This window comes from Alosa sapidissima, chromosome 20 (genome assembly GCF_018492685.1).
Source record: "Alosa sapidissima isolate fAloSap1 chromosome 20, fAloSap1.pri, whole genome shotgun sequence".
Classification (NCBI taxonomy): Eukaryota; Metazoa; Chordata; class Actinopteri; order Clupeiformes; family Clupeidae; genus Alosa; species Alosa sapidissima.
This window is the reverse complement of record NC_055976.1, coordinates 29,441,841-29,464,505: the sequence shown is the minus strand read 5'-3', so window position 1 is coordinate 29,464,505 and position 22,665 is coordinate 29,441,841. Positions and strand designations below refer to the sequence as shown.

The 22,665-nt window shown below is 44.4% G+C and overlaps 1 protein-coding gene across 1 annotated transcript; it reads left to right on the top strand.

The window, feature by feature from the left end:
• Window positions 1-1,093: 1,093 nt before the first annotated feature.
• Window positions 1,094-21,033, top strand: lipca (lipase, hepatic a). Its single transcript, XM_042073953.1, has 9 exons — window positions 1,094-1,420; window positions 6,010-6,188; window positions 9,377-9,556; window positions 10,415-10,532; window positions 10,885-11,124; window positions 13,537-13,779; window positions 14,667-14,781; window positions 17,085-17,303; window positions 20,618-21,033. Exons 1-9 carry the CDS (start codon window positions 1,327-1,329, stop codon window positions 20,736-20,738), a joined length of 1,509 nt encoding a protein of 502 aa, XP_041929887.1. The 5' UTR covers window positions 1,094-1,326; the 3' UTR covers window positions 20,739-21,033.
• Window positions 21,034-22,665: the final 1,632 nt, after the last annotated feature.

The following is a 22,665-nucleotide window of genomic DNA, read 5'->3' as shown; positions in this document are numbered from 1 at the left end:
TTTTTATTTATCTTTCAATAGATGTAGATTAAAAAAGAATAATAAAAAAAAACATAAATAATAATATTTTTATAATGATAGTTTTAGGCCATGTGAAACAAAGTGCATGGCCTGATTAGGGAACTATCCACATGCAGTATGTAGTTCACTCACACGCGCGCACACACACACACACACAAATGCACGCACACACGTGCACACAGAATTGCTTGCTCATGGCTGTCGATATGCTATCCGGCGATGATGTCTACATGCGTCTTCCAGCGGTGAGCTTCTACTGGGTCACAGCAGATGAAAGGCGGCAGTGTGAGGTGTCTTTGAGTGAGCGGGACGGTGGTCCTGTGTGTGTGTGTGTGTGTGTGTGTGTGTGCGTGCGACGCCTCTGTGCTGTTTACCCTGCACTGGGCCTTGATCACAGTCATTTAGATAGCAGCCAGCAGCACTGATAACTGCTCAAGCCCAGAGGGGGCCGAGCGTGCAAAGGCCCGACACTCTGTGGAGCTGAGCTGTCATTCCTGTCAATGCCAATACTCACACTGGGACTCTCACTGTAGACTGGAGAAAGACACAAAGACAAACTTGAAACACACTATATATATATATATATATATATATATATATATATATATATATATATATATATATATATATATATATATATATATATATATATAAAACACATAGTGCTTACATTATGTTGAACATTATGTTCATGTTCAACTTACACATAAGCACATGCACCTAATTATCTAATCTCTCTCTCTCACACACACACATAAAATTGCTGATCATTTCTCCCCATTTTCACAATCAGCTTCCATAAGCAACCAATCAGAGTATGAGTCTGAGCCCCTCTCCCTTTTCTGCTATCACTGCACACACACACACAAACACACACACACACACACTCTCAGTGAGTCATGCAAACACACACACACACACACACTCTCAGTGAGTCATGCAAACACACACTTGTGGCCCACCCACATTCCTTCCCTCTCCCCACTTGTAGAGGCTCACCCCATGGTCATCCCAACGTTCCCCCACCCCTTTATAAGCTCCCTCCCTCTCCCAGTTCAAAGCCTGACAACCAGCCTGCCTCTACTCTGTCCAGGACACCTGAACTGCCATATATTCACACACTCACACACACGCTGGAACGTCTGGATACTCACACACACTCTTAAGACTTAAGTGCTCATACTCACTCTTACACACACACACACAAACGTACTGGGACACCTGACACACACACACACAAACTGGGATTAGTTGTTCACCTGATCGTACCTGGACTCAGTGGAGCAGCGGCATACCTGCGTTGCCATGGCCACCGTGCGGATGAGGCTGATGGGGCTGTCGTGCCTGCTGGTGCTGTCTCAACTGGGAGACGCCAAGAGAGAGAGAGGAAACAGAGCAGGTGGGTGTGGGCTACCTGGAGCATGGCGCTCCCACAGCAGGTCTGGGGGAGCTATCAGTCAAGTGAACCTGAAGCAGAGTGTTGGGGTTTGTTGACATTTGTTGGACATTGTCTAAGCAAGGTTAGAATGTGTTAGAACTTTAGAACTGTAGTTTGTTGCTGTTTGTTGGGCAACTTTAGAATGCTGGGGTTTGTTGGGGCAATTTTAGAATGTTGGGGTTTGTTAGGCGGGGATCACATTAGCCAGCGGCAAGCAGCAGGTTTCCTATTGTTCTCTATGGTTTGCCAATGGAACGGTGGCAATGTTGGCCTAACACTAGCGTTGAGCAAGCTGAGCGTTGAACTTGGTTCAACTTTCAAAGAGCAACGCGAGCGTATTCAATTGTCAGTTAAGGCAAAGCGTTTGTGTTACCATAGGAACAAGATAGAACGTATTAGGGTCTGAGCATTGCGTTACGCTTGCCACTTGCCGCTGCCCTAGAGAGAGAGGCTCTGGTTAGTGTTTGTTGGGCCACCTTTAGAATGTTGGGGTTTGTTGGCATTTGTTAAGGCAACTATAGACCCTTTCAACCATAGACTGTATATATAGATTCCATTCTATACTTCTATATATGCAGTCTATGCTTTCAACAGTAAAAACAAAAACAATGCTTGAACGTTCTATTTCGGCCCCAATCTACTTCCTCTGCATTAAGATAACATATGGAATGTTAAAACGGAAGCCTTGTGGGGCCAACTATGATGCTGATAATGGAACTCTCTTGAAAGGGTCTATAGAATGATGGGGTTTGTTGGTATTTGTTAAGGCATCTTTAGAATGTTGGGGTTTGTTGGTATTTGTTAAGGCATCTTTAGAATGATGGGGTTTGTTGGTATTTGTAGGGGCAACTTTAAAATGTTGGGGTTTGTTGGTATTTGTAGGGCCAGTGTTCACACACCTTCTGATATCTGAAGTGATCAAGGGTACAGTACCTGCAGTATTGCAGGGCACAGCAGGGGGGTGGGGGCTGCCCACAGGTTGGCACAGTGCAGCCCTGGCCTCGCTGTTAGAAATCAGAAGAGAGCTCAGTCCAACTTCAGAGCAGGACAGTGAGGGCAGAACAGGGGCAGGGTGATGAGAGTTCGGCCACAGTGACACAGACAGCAAGAGGTGTCTGGTCTGCTCTGGCCTTGGCAATGCTCTGGGAGAGAAGGACAGTGGTGCAGGTCAGACTATAGCGGTCAATCTAATCCAGTGGTCCCCAAACTACGGCCCGCGGGCCGGATACGGCCCGCCACCTCATTTTGGGTGGCCCCCCAAAACATGTCCGTGGTATATAGCATCTGGCCCGCATGGCAGTACGACATCGTCAAAGTATAACCTCCGTAATTTCCCCCATTCATTCTCTATGGCGAGTCTTAACAGTACACATGTAATACTCTTTTTGTCCACTGGTGGTTGTTTTGGCGCTGTTTCGCGTTTGCCATCGAAAACGGAATGAAATGTAGGCCTACCTACCTGCAAACAATGTAAGAGGCCTATGCTGACTGCATCAGTGCTTAAAGTATTCTACAAGTTTATCAATTAATTGTTAATAACTAACTAACTTCTATTCAAGTCATATTTCTGGGACTTTCTGGGATAATTATTTCTATTTTTTATTCACTCATTCAAATGTTCATACAAATTCACAAAGTTCTCATCAGGTGAGTGAAAGTGGTAATTTCAGATGTTTTTGCCAGCACTTTATAAAACTCTCATAGTTTGAGAACTTCAAATTATTTGTAGGATATTGCTTGTTCACAACTTGAGCTGTGTATGCAAAGACACAGAGTTCAGAGTTCACACATTTTGAATAACATACACTTTTGGGACTCCCTGCTAATACTTTTGGGAATGCTATTTCTTTATTAGTATTATTTAATTTGAGCTACATTTTACACTGATATGGCATTATTGCAATATAAACACTGCTAACAATGGTATTAAATTGCAGCCTATGATTAAATGGAATGGAATATTCAACTAAGGTAGACTGCTGTTGTTCACAGTACTAAGCTATTTATGGTTACTAATATACTCCGAGTCTCTGGCCCTCTCTTAGAGCCAGGCATAGTGAGCTGGCCCTCGGAAGAAAAAGTTTGGGGACCACTGATCTAATCCTTTTAGGAGCTGAAACTCAACTGGATCTCAAGCTTCCCTTCAGAGTAGATTGGCAACAGGATCTACAGAGGCAGAGAGGTGCCCAGATAGTGGGAGAATGCAGATCTTTAATGAGAATCTACAACTTGCAGAGTAAAGCTGTGAGATTGCACCATGCTAAACTGTGCATCTCCTATAGAGAATGTGCATTAGTGTTAGAGGCCGAGTTGCTTGTTGTAATACACACATGGAATGATCATTCTAAGTATAAGTATATATACTCTTTTGATCATGTGAGGGAAATTTGGTCTCTGCATTTATCCCAATCCGTGAATTAGTGAAACACACACAGCACACAGTGTACACACAGTGAGGTGAAGCACACACTAACCCGGAGCAATGAGCTGCCTGCTACAGCGGCGCTCGGGGAGCAGTGAGGGGTTAGGTGCCTTGCTCAATGGATGTGGGCATGGGAGAGCTCAACCACTTCCCCCGTCCACATTTTTCCTACTGGATCAGGGATCGAACCGGCAACCCTTCGGTTACAAGCCCGAAGTCCTAACAAGTAGGCCACGGCTGCCCCTCATTCTGTGTGACGTTAAAGCAGAGAGGGCACGTGTGTGTGTGTGTGTGTGTGTGTGTGTGTGTGTGTGTGTGTGTGTGTGTGTGTGTGTGTGTGTGTGTGTGTGTGTGTGTGTGTGTGTGTGTGTGTGTGTGTGTGTGTGTGTGTGTGTGTGCAATCACTAAGCCTAGCCTAGTGAATGAATGACTAAACAGTGAACTGAATGAATGAACGAATTTACTGGTGAAAGATAGAGGTGGCAGTCTAGCTTCCAGAGCAAATACCTTAGCCTACAGCATTTTATCACCCACATAGAATGAAACATGTTGGTGCAGCCTCAGTTGAATATTCTAAGAATCTGTAATGTCCAGTGTGTGGAGATGGTAACATAACAGCAGCTGTGCTCATGCAGCATGCTGGTGATCCTCTCGGCCCAGAATGTGCAACCAGCGCGGGCCATCAGCGGTCAGTGTAAAATAAGCCAGATAGCAGCCAATACCACACTCAGGAGGTGCCAAGCCAGGGGAATGTGCTGTGAATGCACAGGATGAGGGTCTTACTCAACAAATAATGATCCGTGTACTGAGCGTGCCTAGTGCAAGACAGAGAGGAGCTCGCTGCATAGATAGAGTTCATAGAGTTTAGAGTAAAGTTTGAGTTTACAGAGTTTATAGTAGACTTTATAGTTATTAGAGTAGAGTTTACAGAGTTTAGAGTAGAGTTTGAGTTTAGTGTAGAGTTTACAGAGTTTAGAGTAGACTTTATAGAGTTTAGAGTAGAGTTGATAGAGTTCAGAGTAGAGCTTACAGAGTTTAGAGTAGAGTTTGTAGAGTTTAGAGTAGAGCTTGTAGAGTTTAGTGTAGAGTTCACCTTCACTTTGGACATGTGATGGGCTACTGAGGCCTACTTACTAAACTATGAAGCATGGATAAGACAGAGAGCAGACAGGAAAAAGATAGCAAAATAGTTTGTGTAAAGAGTTTTATGGAGCATATATGCATTTCTATACAGTTAGGCTACTCTATGTTCTATATGGTTTACCTACTTTACAGTTTCTAAGTTCATCCCAACCCAGGGGGTGCTGTCTGACTGGTCACGCTGCACATAGGGCCTGTCTGACTGGTCACGCTGCACATAGGGCCTGTCTGACTGGTCACTATACTGTGTCATGCTGCAGATAGAGGCTGTCTGACTGGTCATGCTGCAGATAGGGCCTGTCTGACTGGTCACTACACTGTGCTCTGCACTACTTCAGTTTTCATGCTGTGTGAACATCCCTTACCAAAGCAGACACACAACCCTACTGTTGTTTTTGTTGGTGTTGGTGCCATGCTGATGTAAAAGTTTGCTGTGTGTGTGTGAGTGTGTGTGTGTGTGGCGGAGAACCGAGAACCTCACACAGCAGGGCTAGACTCTGCGTTGTGTTGGCTAGTGTTGTAGCAGGTTGGGCTAAATGGGTTTATCTTCAGGAATGCCAGACTTGCATTGTAAGCTGTGTGTAACGGCTAACCTATGGACTGTGCTGAACCCAATGGAAAAACCCCAATGTGTTTCAGCAACTTGAACTGAAAAACTGAGATCGAAAACTGATTTACAGTTAACAATGAACAAAGATGTGATTAAGTCAGGTCCAGAAAGAGAAAGTTCTGGGTTTTTCTCTGACCTGTGTTAGCTTAGAAATGAGTTATACGTCACTGAAATCCACACAGGTACAGGCTAGGAGAGGGGGTGACAAAGAGATGACAAAGCATTAGTGTATATATGACGTGTGTATAATTTCTAATTAATAAGCAAAGGAAACTGGGTGATGCTAACTAGCCAAAGCCCTCTCTACTTTATATAGGTATAATGGGTGACTTCAGCTCCTCTGTGTGTGTGTGTGTGTGTGTGTGTGTGTGTGTGTAGACCTGGAGCCAGGCCAGAGGATGAAGATGCCATACGAGCCGAAGTCGGTGTTCCGGTTCTACACAGGAGGAGACAACATGGAGGAGACCTGCGTTCTGGAGCTCTTCCAGACACACACATTCGAAGCCTGTGGCTTCAACAGCACACACCCGCTCCTCATCATCACACACGGCTGGTCGGTAAGAAAACACACACGCATGCACGCGCACGCACACACACCCCTTGATCATCATGCATTGATGGATTACTAAGAACACACAAACAGATACACAACCAGCTGGAGACTTCGCTCACTGCCTTGCACAACTGACTGACTGAGAAAGTAATTTGTCCCCAGGGCCATTGAACTGTTCAATGCCTCACTTAAGGGAAGAGGAGAGATAGACTTCTCTGCATAGTCTGTCTGCCTCTTCACCCCCTCCATGTTTGGTACTGTCTGTCCTCTAGCCACTTGTACCACTGTCTTTATGCCTCACTGTTTGCGTGCTATATTAGCACATTAGCACATATGCATAACCCCCCCCTCCATGCCACAGCCGAACTGTGGCCACACTTATACATTTTCTTAAATAGTTAATTATATAGATATATAGACTTTACTTTACTTTATTTCTGCATTGTTGCACTGTTGACTTACTCATTTGCACTATCACCATGACCGCTATCACCATTGCACTACCACCATGACACTCATTCACACAGAGCACCTTAGAGCACCTTACCATACCTTACTATGCACAGAGAATCACAGGCTCAGTCCCTGCCTCAGTCATTGCAAGCGCCTCTGATTTATTATTCACCACAATGTGGATACTGTTTTTAGAATTTATTTAGATTAAGTGTTAGTTAGTATAATTTGTATTTTAGTATATTTTTATATATTGTATTAAGTGTTAGTATAATTTATATTTTAGTATATTTAGCATATTCTTTATGTTCTACTGTCTTTACTGCTTAGTTGTGTTTTTATATTATATACTTTAATTACTCTTTCTGCTGTTAAAGAATTTGTCTACTGCCAGCAACTGTATGTGTGTGTGTGTGTGTGTGTGTGTGTGTGTGTGTGTGTGTGTCCTAAACCTAAAAAGTATCAGCATTACTGCCAGCAACTGTGTGTGTGCATGGGTGTATGGGTGTGTGTATGTGTGTGTGTGTGTGTGTGCAGCACACTGCCAGCAACTACATCCCATCTGACTCCTGGACAGACCAGAGCCAAACAAGCTCAGCTCTTAGTCCTCTGCCTCCTTAGTGGAGGACTCTCCAGATATTAATACACATACACGTCTGAGTCTGAGAGTGCACAGGAACAAGTGAGAAAAGTGCAAGCACACAGCAACCAATTAATCAATCAAAATGATTGAAAGGTCTAGGGATATATTATGTCTCTCAACCTCTGTGAACTTTTCCATGCAGTTTTTATGTGTGCATCTGTGTTTGTGTGTGTGTGTGTGTGCGTGTGTGTTTCGGCTGTATGGCTGCCCATACACAGAAGATGTACCTCCCAATCTCGGCAAGGTGCGGTTATGAAATGGGGTTGTGTAATCCAGCATGTCTGCAGAGACCAGGCCGTTGACTTATGGAGACGGCCAACGGGGCACTCCAGAGAACAGGACATGCTGAGAACACTCCCCCGCCAAACCGCAAAGTCCAGGGAAAGCAGTTTTCTGCGAAGCACATTCGCTATCACTGTTTGACTACAGCAAGAGAGATAAGGCACAGGAACGAGATCAATACTGTCCACTGGAAAACAAAACTGTGCTTCTTTCACACGCTCTGCATGACAAGCAGGGGTGCAAAACAAAAAACATGATCACTCTCAACAGCAGCTGTCTGGTGGCTTTGAGTGAGTAAAGTTACGTCAGTGTGTTATGACATAAACTTCACACGAAACGTTCAACTTCACTTAACTCACTCAAAGCCACAAGAATAACTTGACTAAGCAATGTCAATAGGGTGGCTTTACACTGGGTCCGCACAATGACCAGCACTGCAATGAGCAATGACCAGCAATGAGTGTACTCGCTCTAGTTCTGCGATCCACTGACATTCACACTGACACATTATTTTGCCATTCATTTGCTGCTCTGCATAGCAACCTGTTACAGTGAGCTAACTACACACAGTCCTGCAGTAGCAACCTGTTGCAGTGAGCTAACTACACACAGTCCTGCAGTAGCAACCTGTTACAGTGAGCTAACTACACACAGTCCTGTAGCAACCTGTTACAGTGAGCTAACTACACACAGTCCTGCTATAGCAACCTGTTACAGTGAGCTAACTACACACAGTCCTGCTGTTACAGTAAGCTAACTACACACATTCCTGCAGTAGCAACCTGTTACAGTGAGCTAACTACACACAGTCCTGCTATAGCAACCTGTTACAGTGAGCTAACTACACACAGTCCTGCTATAGCAACCTGTTACAGTGAGCTAACTACACACAGTCCTATAGCAACCTGTTACAGTGAGCTAACTACACACAGTCCTGCTGTTACAGTGAGCTAACTACACACAGTCCTGCTATAGCAACCTGTTACAGTGAGCTAACTACACACTGTTCTGCTATAGCAACCTGTTAGAGTGAGCTAACTACACACAGTCCTGCTGTTACAGTGAAACTACACACAGTCCTGCTATAGCAACCTGTTACAGTGAGCTAACTACACACAGTTCTGCTATAGCAACCTGTTAGAGTGAGCTAACTACACACAGTCCTGCTGTTACAGTGAAACTACACACAGTCCTGTTATAGCAACCTGTTACAGTGAGCTAACTACACACAGTTCTGCTATAGCAACCTGTTAGAGTGAGCTAACTACACACAGTCCTGCAGTAGCAACCTCTGGCAGGTGAATGGTCGTGTGATTTGCATATCAATGGTTATAATGTGGGCGCGCTTTGAAACTTAAATGTTTTTTGTCGACGGAATGGAAATCCATATTAAAGCGTAGCAGACCAAGGGTGGACTTAGCCTAAGTGTTTTGCTCTGGGGCCCAATGGAGGCAGTGACCCCTAAGGTCAAACTCACAGCCTATTGGAGTGTCATTTGGAAGCCCATATCCCAAAGCCCTAGCCGCTTGACCACCACCATCCTGATATTAACAGTGTTTTTTGTTGCCTCTTGACCACCACCATCCTGTTTCTGTCGCCTCTTGACCACCACCATCCTGATATTAACAGTGTTTCTGATATTAACAGTGTTTCTGTCGCCTCTTGACCACCACCATCCTGATATCAAATGTGTTTCTGTCGGCTCTTGACCACCACCATTCTGATATTAACAGTGTTTCTGATATCAACAGTGTTTCTGTCGCCTCTTGACCACCACCATCCTGATATTAACAGTGTTTCTGTCGCCTCTGCAGGTGGACGGTATGATGGAGATCTGGGTGACCAAACTGGCCACTGCGCTGAAGACATCGCTCCGAGACGTCAACGTGGTCATCACTGATTGGCTGCCCCTGGCCCACCAGCATTACCCAGTCGCAGCCACCAACACCAGGGTGGTGGGGCAGGACATCGCTCACCTGCTGCGCTGGCTACAGGTGAGATGGAAACATACACACACAAACACACACACAGACACACACACAGACACACACACACACACACACACACACAGACACACAAACACACACACACACACACACACACACACACACATACACAGGTGGTGTGTATCTAACTTTCCAGCCTTGACTGACCCCATGCACAAGTCTACTTAATATTTTCTTTATACAGTCATTAAACATAATTAAGCAGTTGTGATTCACAAGCAGTTCTGATTCTTAAGCAGTTCTGATTCTTAAGCAGTTCTGATTCACAAGCAGTTCTGATTCTTAAGCAGTTCTGATTCTTAAGCAGTTCTGATTCACAATGAATAATGAAGAGTGCTAGAGTAGTAGAGGAGGTGCTAATGATGGAATACAGTTTTCAATTTCCTCACTAAATTCATGCAGTGGATATCCTTCACATGGGATTTTAAGATTGGAATGTGTGTGTGTGTGTGTGTGTGTGTGAGAGAGAGAGAATGTGTATATCTGTGTGTGTGTGTGTGTGTGTGTGTGTGTGTGTGTAGCCATGCATTTGAAAGGGCAGATGGTCTGGGTCTAAGGGACTGCTCAGTTTGTGTGATTTTCACACAAGGCCATGTGATGTGTTGTGCACATCACTCATAAAAGAACACACTTACCCAGAGGCACAATCTGCCGATGACCTACTATGATTCCACATAAAGACCATAGAGACGGGCCACAGTGGGCCTGAGAAAGATTACTTCCGATGCACTAACAATAGACATTGTTATATAAAAACAATAATCTATAAAATACAATCTAGATACAATAGATCTCTTGTAGGCTAGGAGTTATCCACTTACAGATGAGTTTGGCTGGCCCTGACAGGACTTCCTGCAGTACCCTGCCAGTAAGGTGCACCTGATTGGCTACAGCCTGGGCGCACACATCTCGGGGTTCGCTGGGAGTTACCTGGGAGACTCCATAGAGGTCGGACGCATCACAGGTAAGAACTAACAGCACCTGTGCAACAGCTGTGTGCAACAGCATACATAAAACATTACACAGAGCTTAATGCACAGCTCATCTTTTTGTCATGGGAAAGGCACAATCATTCTCATCATCCTATCCAATCATGCTTGAACAGTAGTCATCCTTAACAGTCCAGTAAATATGGACAATCAACATTGATTATATGGGCACATGAGCATGTACTTGTACTGTAGTGCTACAAAGAGCCTCAGTGTGAATGTTGAAGTATCTTGTGTGTGTATGTGCATGCTGTTCATGTATGTGCATGCTGTTCATGTGTGTGTGTGTGTGTGTGTGTGTGTGTGTGTGTGTGTGTGTGTATCCAGGTCTGGACCCTGCAGGCCCCCTGTTTGAGGGTATGTCCTCGACTGACCGCTTGTCCCCGGACGATGCCCGCTTCGTGGACGCCATCCACACCTTCACGCAGGAGCGCATGGGTCTGAGTGTGGGCATCAAGCAGCCCGTGGCACACTTCGACTTCTACCCCAACGGGGGAGCCTTCCAGCCAGGCTGTCATCTGCACGTCACCAACCTCTACGCCCACCTCACTCAGTACGGCCTCATGGGTAAGACATAGGACTGGGTTGGTAGGTAGGGAAAGGTATTCTGGGAATTGTAGTTCTGTAGTTCCCACCTCACCCAGTACGCTCTCATGGTTAAGACAACCTCTACTCCCATCTCGCCCAGTACAGCCTTTCATGCTGCTTTCCTGTAACACTTTCCGAGTTGAAAAGTGTGAAATCTCCCAGCTGTCTCGCAACATTTCACCGAGACACCCCCCGTGGTCGTAATTTCAACTGTCCACCTCGACACGAAACACGATCAGGTCGATAGGTAGGGAAAGGTATTCTGGGAATTGTAGTTCCCACCTCATTCTGTACAGAAAATGACTAGATCGGAAGAGTGTAACCTGGAAGAGAAAAACATTGAAAGTCCAATATAGTGCACAGATCATTAGGACTACAAAGGTCTAAATAAGAAAATAATTAGACTCCAGCATTTTGCTCAGAAAAGCCTGCAATTTCCCAGAATGCACATGTAGTGACTATAATCATAATTACCCCTTACAGGATAAGTAGCTGCTTTGGATAGCAGCTTTTACTAAAGCAAAACCAGCAGAGAATAACTGATTACATTCATACCTCCAGCATTAGAGCAGCATCATAAATGTTTAACAATCCCACCACACACACACACACACATATATATTGTGTGTGAGATTAAATTCTTCCCCTGAATAGTGAATCTAAGTCCGTCATTCACCCTGTCAGGCCCAGGATGAAGGATTAGTGTCATCAGTGAGGAACACAGTGATTCTGCTGCAGACCATAATGAGTGAGGAACACAGTGATTCTGCTGCAGAACATAATGAGTGAAGGCTCCACACTGACGAGGCAGCACCACAGATGGACTTGTTCTTTTTTTCCTTTTTTTTAAAATAGGGAGTGTTGTATGAAATGCACAACTGCATCACACCATCTGTCAACCTTACATCTTAATTATAACAGCCCCCTCCCCTCCATACACTCACACATACACACTCACGAACACACACACACTTACTTTAATCCTCTACGCCTGGAGGCAGTGGGCCTGTCCTGTGAAGATCCTCACACAATGAAACAGAACTGTCAGAGCTGGCAGCACGTCAGGAATATATGAGACACTAATGTGTCACTTGGTTCCCTTATGAATCCTTTCCTGGTCTGGAGCGTGTCTGGAGTTTATTTACACACATCTATCAGAGCTCTCTCCCTCTCTCTCTCTCTCTCTCTCGCTCTCTCTGGGAGACTTCAAGACAGAGTAAATGCAGTTTAAAAGACAGTTAACCGGAGATATAAAGGCATTGATAGGATAAAGGTAAATATAGATGACTTTCAAGTGCTGCAGAGGAAAACAACGCTTATCTTAGACAGCATCCTATAATGAAAACCAAAACAAAACGTATTGTATACGTTCTATATGACAATGAAATGACTGGGGAAATAGCTTATGCCTGGGCTCCAGATCCACTGAGGACAAGCTCAAAGCATGATGGAGATCAGCACAAGCTTTAAAGACAAATCATCCAGGGCTCACCCTCTTCATCACCCCCCACCCCACCCCCTTTATTCAGTGATTATAATAATATAGTAGTATTAGTAATTATAGTATTAGTAATAGTAATTATATTATTATTATATAATAATATAATATAAGTTAATGAGCGATTATTATGACACAAGATGACGGGCATGTGCATCCTTATATCGTTATACACTGTGATAATTAAATAAGTTATTAATTAATAATGAATTTGCATATGCACACTAAGTGGGCACTGTCTACCCTATTTACATAAATATGATTTACATTCATAGTCGTGTGTATAAATAGAATTTACATTCATAGTCGTGTATATAAATAGAATTTACAGTCATAGTTGTGTATATAAATATGCTTTACAGTCATAGTTGTATATTTAAATATGCTTTACATTCATAGTTGTGTATATAAATATAATTTACATTCATAGTCGTGTATGACACTATGATTTACAGTCATAGTCGTGTATATAAATATGCGTTACAGTCATAGTCGCACATACAGTAGGCATAGTCGTAATCACTCATCCTTACTCCTCACTCGTATGTGTTCAGCTTGAGATGGCCAGAGCTGGGACAGAGATATTCCCACGGGACTTCCACAGCATCACTCTGTATCATCCCTGTCTCTGTTATCAAAGTCACAGTGGCTTTTCTGAAATTATTGTTGTTTTCTGTTTATGTGTGTGTGTGTGTGTGTGTGTGTGTGTGTGTGTTGACTTCCATATGACACACCACAGGAAAGAGTGCTACCAAAGATCCTTAATTACTAGCTCCGCTTTAACCCTCTCTGGTGCTACCCTTCCTGACCTGAATCTCTGATATTATACAAGCAATATTTGTATTAAACAAATGTTGTTTTATGTGTGTGTGTGTGTGTGTGTGTGTGTCCAGGGTTCGAGCAGACTGTAAAGTGTGCCCATGAACGTTCCGTCCACCTGTTCATCGACTCTCTGCTCAACAAAGACAAGCAGAGCATGGCCTACCGTTGCCGCGACGACAGTGCGTTTGAGAATGGTTTGTGTCTGGACTGCCGTAAGAACCGCTGCAACAAGCTGGGCTACGACATCAAGAGGGTTCGCACTGCCACCAGCAAGAAGCTCTTCCTTAAGACTCGCTCACAGATGCCCTACAAACGTAAGAATCCAAATCCAACCCTCTACCCATAACAAGAATTCACCCTCCCAGTTATCCTATAAACAGAAGCCCAAATCCAACCCTCTACCCATAACAAGAAGACACCCACCCAGATATCCTATAAACAGAAGCCCAAATCCAACCCTCTACCCATAACAAGAAGACACCCACCCAGTTATCATATAAACAGAAGCCCAAATCTAACAGCGAGGTTACAGCAAAGTCCTTTTAGGCAAGTCCCTCCACTCGGCGACCATATTGCAATGCTTTTTGGGCACTTATCGGGCATCTATTTCGGCAGAAATGGGCCTGTGCTTCACGACACCAACATTGCTCCAGCGGCAAGATCACAACACATGATTGGCACGATATATTCACAACACACCACATGATTGCCACCATGTATTCACAATCACATGTCGACTTTTTTGCCGTGGAAGGGGCGGGATATGTGTAGTCAAACTAACCCCATGCATTTCTAAGGAGGATTTCTTCAGTGCTGTGTCTCCTCATCTCACCTCTCCTCATTAGAAAGTCTCTGGTTACACTGGGTGGGCAACTGAAGCGTTCTGTTTGTAAAGTATATGCTGAAACAATTAACTTCCACTATAACTAATAGAACTGGCTACACTAGGTGCGTACATTTGATAAAATTAGACCAGACAAATTAGTCTTCTAAAATGACTTTTGCGCTCCACAAATGGAACTCTTCATCTGTGTGCCCGGTGTGACCCGTAAGAGTTCACCTGAAACAGTCATATCTGGGTCAGTTCAGAGCCAGATCAGGGCCAGATCAGGGCCAGGCCTAGGGAATAACCCTGCCAGAGCCATTCCTGAATTAGGTAATACATGAGTGTGACTCTACCGTTGTTCCGTATGTGTTCTAGTGTACCACTACCAGTTCCGTATCCAGTTCATCAGCCAGATCGAGACCACAGACCCCTCACTCACCATCAAACTCGTAGGAACTAAAGGGGACAGTGAACAGCAGTCCATCAACTTGTGAGTTGTGTTAGCACTGACACACACACACACACACGGTTGTGTACACATATAGATACAAAATCATGCATACATGCATGTGCACGTACACACACCCACACAGACCTCTCACATTATCTAATTGCAACTACACATATGCTCGCAAACGCAATTAATCGGATGTGAACAAACACACACACACATACACACACACACAGATGCAATCAAGCATGCTTCCTACACATATTTTCACAAATGCCATCATACATGCTTTCTCATACACCCTCCAAAGATAGAGCGACATAGGCAAGCTTAGGACATGTCCAACACACACACACACACACACACACACACACACACACACACACACACGCACATGCACATACGGTTGAAAGAACTATCTAACGCCTTGTCTCGTCACATTCTAAACAGACTCAGCAGTCAGTGTTGCGCAAGCCAAGTAATGTTTTGAGAGAGTGTAGTTGACACAGGGGGAGAACCTTCACGTGCGCCATGCAGTGATGGGGGAGAACACACACACACACACACACACACACACACACACCCATCACAAGCACATCACGAGCACATCACACACTCCAACTGGATAAAAATACAACGGAGCAATGCTACAAATCACAAGAACAACACATTGTCTCCACACAATTGGAGCCTAAGGCATTAAGAATGGATGTGTGTGTGTGGATGTGTGTGTGTGTGTGTGTGTGTGTGTGTGCATATGCACACTCATACAGGATGGAGAAAGATAGTGGGGGAGGAGAGAGAGAGAGAGGAATAAAAGATGAGAGAAAGAAACATAACCCATTTACAACTGCTGGCAGAGTGATGAGCACACTTGCCATCTGGGGTTATGACCCCTAGAGACAAAAAGAAATACCCATCCACATATATATACCCACAGACATACATACTGTATATAGAGGCACTCACCCATCCACATATATATACCCACAGACATACATACTGTATATAGAGGCACTCACCCATCCACATATATATACCCACAGACATACATACTGTATATAGAGGCACTCACCCATCCACATATATATACCCACAGACATACATACTGTATATAGAGGCACTCACCCAGGCACATATATATACCCACAGACATACATACTGTATATAGAGGCACTCACCCAGGCACATGCATCCACATATATATACCCACAGACATACATACTGTATATAGAGGCACTCACCCAGGCACATGCATCCACATATATATACCCACAGACATACATACTGTATATAGAGGCACTCACCCATCCACATATATATACCCACAGACATACATACTGTATATAGAGGCACTCACCCAGGCACATGCATCCACGTGCAGACAAACATCACACATACACACAACCATAACACAAACACAAAAGCTCTCGCACACACACACAAACACACAATTCTCCCAGTGCTCACAGTGGCTGGGGTGTGTGTGCGTGTGCGTGTGTGTGTGCGCGTGCATGCGTGTGTGTGTGCGCGTGCGTGTGTGTGTGTGCGCGTGCATGCGTGTGTGTGTGTGTGTGCGTGTGTGTGTGTGTGTGTGTGTGCGCGTGCATGCGTGTGTGTGTGTGTGTGTGAGACCAGCAGCAGTGCTCCTCTCTCCTCTATGGGAGAACACAGCGCAGGGCTGCATGTGGTTGTGCTCCTGAGAAATGAAGCGTGCTGTGGTTATAAAAATAGAATCCTAACTACTCTCTCTCTCTTGCACACACACACACACACACACAGAAGGGTTACACACATATGCACACACAACTGAAATGACACACTCACAGGGATTTCATACACATCACCACACACACACACGCACACACACACACACACACACACACACACACAGGAACAACTCCACACTGAGCCTTCCCCCTCGCTCACATGCAATAACATGGCTGCCTTCACAAGAGTCCTACTGTCCCTGGCACAGAGCCACTGGGCCACTTTTCAAAGAGGTTTTGCGTGTAAAACCCAATGCCTGTGTGTGGATATGCACTGTACATTATATAAAGACACACACACACACACACTCACAGAGAGGAAGAGAGAGGACAGAAAGGTCAACTGTCAAATTAAATATGCCACTTGGTATTATGTGTGTATAAAAATAACAGGTATGAATATGAAGACACACACACACACACACACTTCTATGGCAAAAGTGTAATATCTAATTACCACGAGCCATGTGTGATAATATATCATAATTACATAATGGTTGGCCTATATGAGGTGAATCACAAGTAAAAACTCTTGACCCAGTGTGTGTGTGTGTGTGTGTGTGTGTGTTTCAGCATCGAGGAGATCTCTGGGAATAAGACCTACTCGTTCCTCATCACGCTGGACACGGACATCGGGGAGCTGATGATGCTGAAGTTCCACTGGGAGGGCAGCCCTGTGTGGACCAACGTGTGGAACCGCATGCAGACCTTCGTCCCCTGGGGCCAAGACGCCCGAGGGCCCAAGCTCACCGTTGGAAAGATCCGCGTCAAGTCCGGCGAGACCCAGGAGAAGTAGGTGTCCCTCTTTCCCATGAAGCTGAGCAGACACTGTATGAGTTTGTCTCTAGTTAGCCCCGACCGACTCCGTCGGACCAACACACTTTAGAATCGAGCCGAATTCCAAATTTGATTTGTCGTGTCGTTTGAGCAGACTCACATTGCCCGCTTAGAGGATGTAACAATCAATGTTCTCAATTTCTGGCATATCAGATTTTTCTGTCAGCCGTTTGGCAATGTGAGCAGGTCGAGTGTGCAGTGTGAGCACTGTAATTGCGAATGATGGGAAATGTACAGTGTGAGTTACCATGTCGTACGAGATTTAGAGAAGCACACCAAAGCATCGGTGACACAGAAAATACATAACAAGCGTGAAGGAAGGAGGTTTCACACAGAGCTGCCTGGCACAAGCCAACAGGCTTGAGAGAGTAGGAAACAGGGAAATCCAAGGCACTCTTCTTCAAAAATATTTAAAAAGCCTTTACTTAACTGGCTATATCATAATAGACAGTTTAAAAGGGAGGAGCAGCCCGTGCGTCGCGGCGCGACAGCCTTCTTCAGGGTGAGAGAGGCCTGAGAGTTTTTGCCTTTTCCCACATCGTGCTGCGGGAGCCTTGCAGTTCGGTATCTGGCCTTTTAGAGAGTCGTAAATCTGATTTGTGGGTCTGCCACCGCCGTGCCCCTGAGCAAGTCACTTACACACCAGTCGCTCCTGGGGGACTGACCCTGTGGATAGCCTTGTTATCCCACAGAGCTTCTCTTAAGTCCTTCTGGGTAAGAATCTAAACAGTAACATTGACAGTGGCAGGGGGAGAAAAGAGGGGCTTGTGAGATGAGGAGGTGTGTGGAGCAGGCCAATAGGTCACAGAACCGCAGGGAGGGAGAACCGCGGGGAGGTTCTGATTCCCCCAGACACTGATATTACGCAACAGCGTTTCCACTACACTGGCCTGTAACACGCATGCCATGCTGACTGCATTAGTTATGTAATGGGATGGAAGCTGGAGCCAAATGCAAAAGAAAGCGTTTATGGTCACGGGAGAGGGTTTCTAGGACGCACATACACTCACAGCCACGGTGGCCCGGAGCGGCTCTCACCGCCTCAAGGGTGACTTCACGCCCCTGTCACAGTGGCCCTGATACCGAGGCGGATCCGGGAGAGCGAGCGTGCGAGCGGGAAAGCCCTCAGGTGGCTCAAGGCTGTGTGTGTGTGAGTAGTGTGTGTGTGTGTGTGTGTGTGTGTGTGTGTGTGTGTGTGTGAGAGTGTGTGTGCGTGCTGGTGCAGCACTGTGGCAGTGCAAACGCCTCAGTGCCTGCTCATCCCTCTATCACGACATTAGCCTCTCTGTACAAAGGGATCACAGTAGAGATAATAAGCACAACAGCCTAAAAAAGCTGAAGTGTAAATCCATACCCATCTCTAATCAGTCATCCGGAGGTGCACAATGGGCACATTCTCATATAAGTCTGAGCACATCTGGTCATAAAAGTACCACTACTACTACGTATCTGACCTAAATGGTTGCTCCAATTGAATGTTTCCTCAGATAATACAATCACAAGCAATAGTAGTGTTTCCAGTAGAGCTCACATCATTTCAGTTTGCACCATCAGTCAACGCCTAAGCGGCAGTCATCTTATTCATTATGCGTTCACCCCCTCTAGTGGTGGCAGAGCAGTAGTGCGTTATCCCTTGTGTGGGGAATCTGCTCTGCACTCAGGACTGGGATCATCTGTAGCAATGGCTCAGTTTATATCTCAGATGTAGGAATGTCTTTAATAACAAACTGTGTGAGTGTGTGTGTGTGCATGCGTGTATAAGTGTGCGTGTGTGTATTTGTGTGTGCATGCGTGTATAAGTGTGTGTGTGTGTATTTGCGTGTATAAGTGTGTGTGTGTGTGTGTGTGAGTAATATGAGATGTGTGTGTGTGTGTGTGTGTGAGTAATATGAGATGTGTGTGTATAAGTGTGTGTGTGTGTGAGTAATATGAGATGTTATGTGTGTGTGTGTGAGTAATATGAGATGTGTGTGTGTGTGTGTGTGAGTAATATGAGATGTGTGTGTGTGTGTGAGTAATATGAGATGTGTGTGTGTGAGAGTAATATGAGATGTGTGTGTGTGTGTGTGAGTAATATGAGATGTGTGTGTGTGTGAGTAATATGAGATGTGTGTGTGTGTGTGAGTAATATGAGATGTGTGTGTGTGTGTGTGAGTAATATGAGATGTGTGTGTGTGTGTGAGTAATATGAGATGTGTGTGTGTGTGTGTGAGTAATATGAAATGTGTGTGTGTGTGTGTGTGTGTGTGAGTAATATGAGATGTGTGCGTGTGTGTATTTGCGTGTATAAGTGTGTGTGTGAGTAATATGAGATGTGTGTGTGTGTGTGTGTGTGTGAGTAATATGAGATGTGTGTGTGTGAGTAATATGAGATGTGTGAGTAATATATGTGTGTGTGTGTGTGTGTGAGTAATACGAGATGTGTGTGTGTGTGTGTGTGTGAGTAATATGAGATGTGTGTGTGTGTGTGTGAGTAATATGAGATGTGTGTGTGTGTGTGTGTGAGTAATATGAGATGTGTGTGTGTGTGTGTTTGTGAGTAATATGAGATGTGTGTGTGTGTGTGTGACTAATATGAGATGTGTGTGTGTGTGTGTGTGTGTAATATGAGATGTGTGTGTGTGTGTGTGTAATATGAGATGTGTGTGTGTGTGTGTGACTAATATGAGGTGTGTGTGTGTGTGATATGAGATGTATGTGTGTGTGTGTGTGTGTGTGTGTAATATGAGATGTGTGTGTGTGTGTGTGTAATATGAGATGTGTGTGTGTGTGTGTGACTAATATGAGGTGTGTGTGTGTGTGATATGAGATGTATGTGTGTGTGTGTGTAATATGAGATGTGTGTGTGTGTGTGTGACTAATATGAGATTTGTGTGTGTGTGTGATATGAGATGTGTGTGTGTGTGTGTGTGTGTGTGTGTGTGTGTGTGTGTAATATGAGATGTGTGTGTGTGTGTGTAATATGAGATGTGTGTGTGTGTGTGTGTGACTAATATGAGATGTGTGTGTGTGTGTGTGTGTGTGTGTGTGTAATATGAGATGTGTGTGTGTGTGTGTGTGACTAATATGAGATGTGTGTGTGTGTGTGTGTGTGTGTGTGTGTGTGTGTAATATGAGATGTGTGTGTGTGTGTGTGTGTGTGTGACTAATATGAGATGTGTGTGTGTGTGTGTGTGATATGAGATGTGTGTGTGTGTGTGTAATATGAGATGTGTGTGTGTGATATGAGATGTGGGCTAAACGTCTCCGTAATCTCCGCTCTCCCACAGGACGTGGTTCTGCGCTCAGACGGAGGACGGAGTCCACATCCAGCCGGCGGAGCAGAAGGTGTTCGTCCGCTGCGAGGTGGAGCGTAAGAAGCACCGGCGTGCCAGAATACACAGCCGATAAACAGGATGTGACATCACGGGTGTTCTTCAAATCAACCTTTGGCGCTGGCTGGGACTTTTAAATATATATAAAAAAGCGTCAACTGATAGAAATCGTGGAAACGTGTTCAACTCAACACCGAATACCTCTGATGTTTTTGCGAGTCGTCATCTGTGATGTAAATCCTTTATCTAAAGCACGCTATGCTGTTGTATGCATATCACATATGCACAGAGTCTATTGTATTATAACATGTCTTATTACACTGTATCACTTTATTTTACTATTGGTGAAAATTAAACAGCAGAAAAGTTCATGTTATGAGTGTAAGACATTGGCCATAAAACCTTTCCAAGTGTAAAGAGAGTCTCTCCATTCTAAGTGACCAATGAATTCCCCATTAAGACTAAACAATTGGCTAACTGATTTTTCAAAGTTACTTTTTTACTATTTAAAAAAAACAAAAAACAGCAGATTATACTCAGAGTTACAGCATACTAGAGAGATTCCTTTTGAATCTCTGACAAGACCCTGACTCTCTCTCACACACACAGAGCCCTTTCACACTGCCAAAATCCCCGCCATTTTATGTACCAGAATCGCGGAACGCCTGTCCTTTTCACATAGACTGAGGCGGGACGGCGGGAAGAAGTGTTAATGCGTTAAAGGAAAATTCTGGTTTTTAGCACTTTAAGGCCCTTTTCTGGTTTGTTTTGGATGAACTAGAGTGGTGGACACCGAAATTTTGACGATTGGTCCGGTCTCGACTTTTCTGACTCGTTTTGAATCGTCTTTGACTTCTCAGGGTGGCTGGCAATGGGCATACTGTAGTAGGCTACTCAAACATGTCCTAAAACAACCCAAAACTGTGCAACTCACCGAGTGGTTAGTGGAGTTCGTTGACTATTAAAAGCAAATATATCGGCGCAATGTATGATTCGTATTTGAACCTGAAGCATAGACGGTGGCGCAGTAATATCAACATGCGTTGATATTAATATCAACATGCGTTGATATTACTGAGTCTTCCAACAGAGTCTTCCAACAGAAATCAATGGGATTTTACAAAATGCCAAATAAAAGACGACAGAAACTGTATTTCGCTACGCTACTTGTTTTGGAACATCAACGGACACCACTAACCACTCGGTGAGTTGCACAGTTTTGAAAACGAACGTTAAGGGTTGTTTTAGGACATGTTTGGTGGTTGTTTTGCCACCCTGAGAAGTCAAAGGCGATTCAAAACGAGTCAGAAAAGTTGAGACAGGACCAATCGTCAAAATTTCGATGTCCACCACTCTAGTTCATCCAAAACAAACCAGAAAAGGGCGAATCTGGGCGGGTGTTTTGATGACACTACATTATGTCCAGCCCACCACAGGAGATTGCAAATCTGACTGATCAAAAGCAGCAATAGCAGAGACAGCACATTATGACAATCTTTAAATTAACAAAGTCTCCAGTCATTTAACGCCTGCTAGAGTTGACTGTAACTCGGTATGCAATCGGTTGCCATAATAGGCTATCCTAAAATCCAGCGATAAAACAAAGCATGAACCCATGAGCGTCTGTCCTATCTGTATATCCTCTGATTTTAATGTTTACAGATACTGTATCTAGGTGATATTTGTAACATTTATTTGGTATTTGGCCTGTTATAAAATCATGTATTGAACATTGTGAAACCTAAACCCCAAAGTTGGAGACATTCATATAGACATTGCTGCAAATTTAAAACCGGATTATTCTGGAATGGCTAACTGTACAGGGGAATGCTTTACACCTTTGTGTTCGGTAAGGTCTGCTGTTTATTCTAATATATGGTTTGTCATGTGTCGAGTAGTTCAGCAAAGAATGGGTGAATTTGGACGCACTCTTTTTTGCCATACACTGTCACTTTCTACGTATAAGTATATATACTCTTTTGATCCCGTGAGGGAAATTTGGT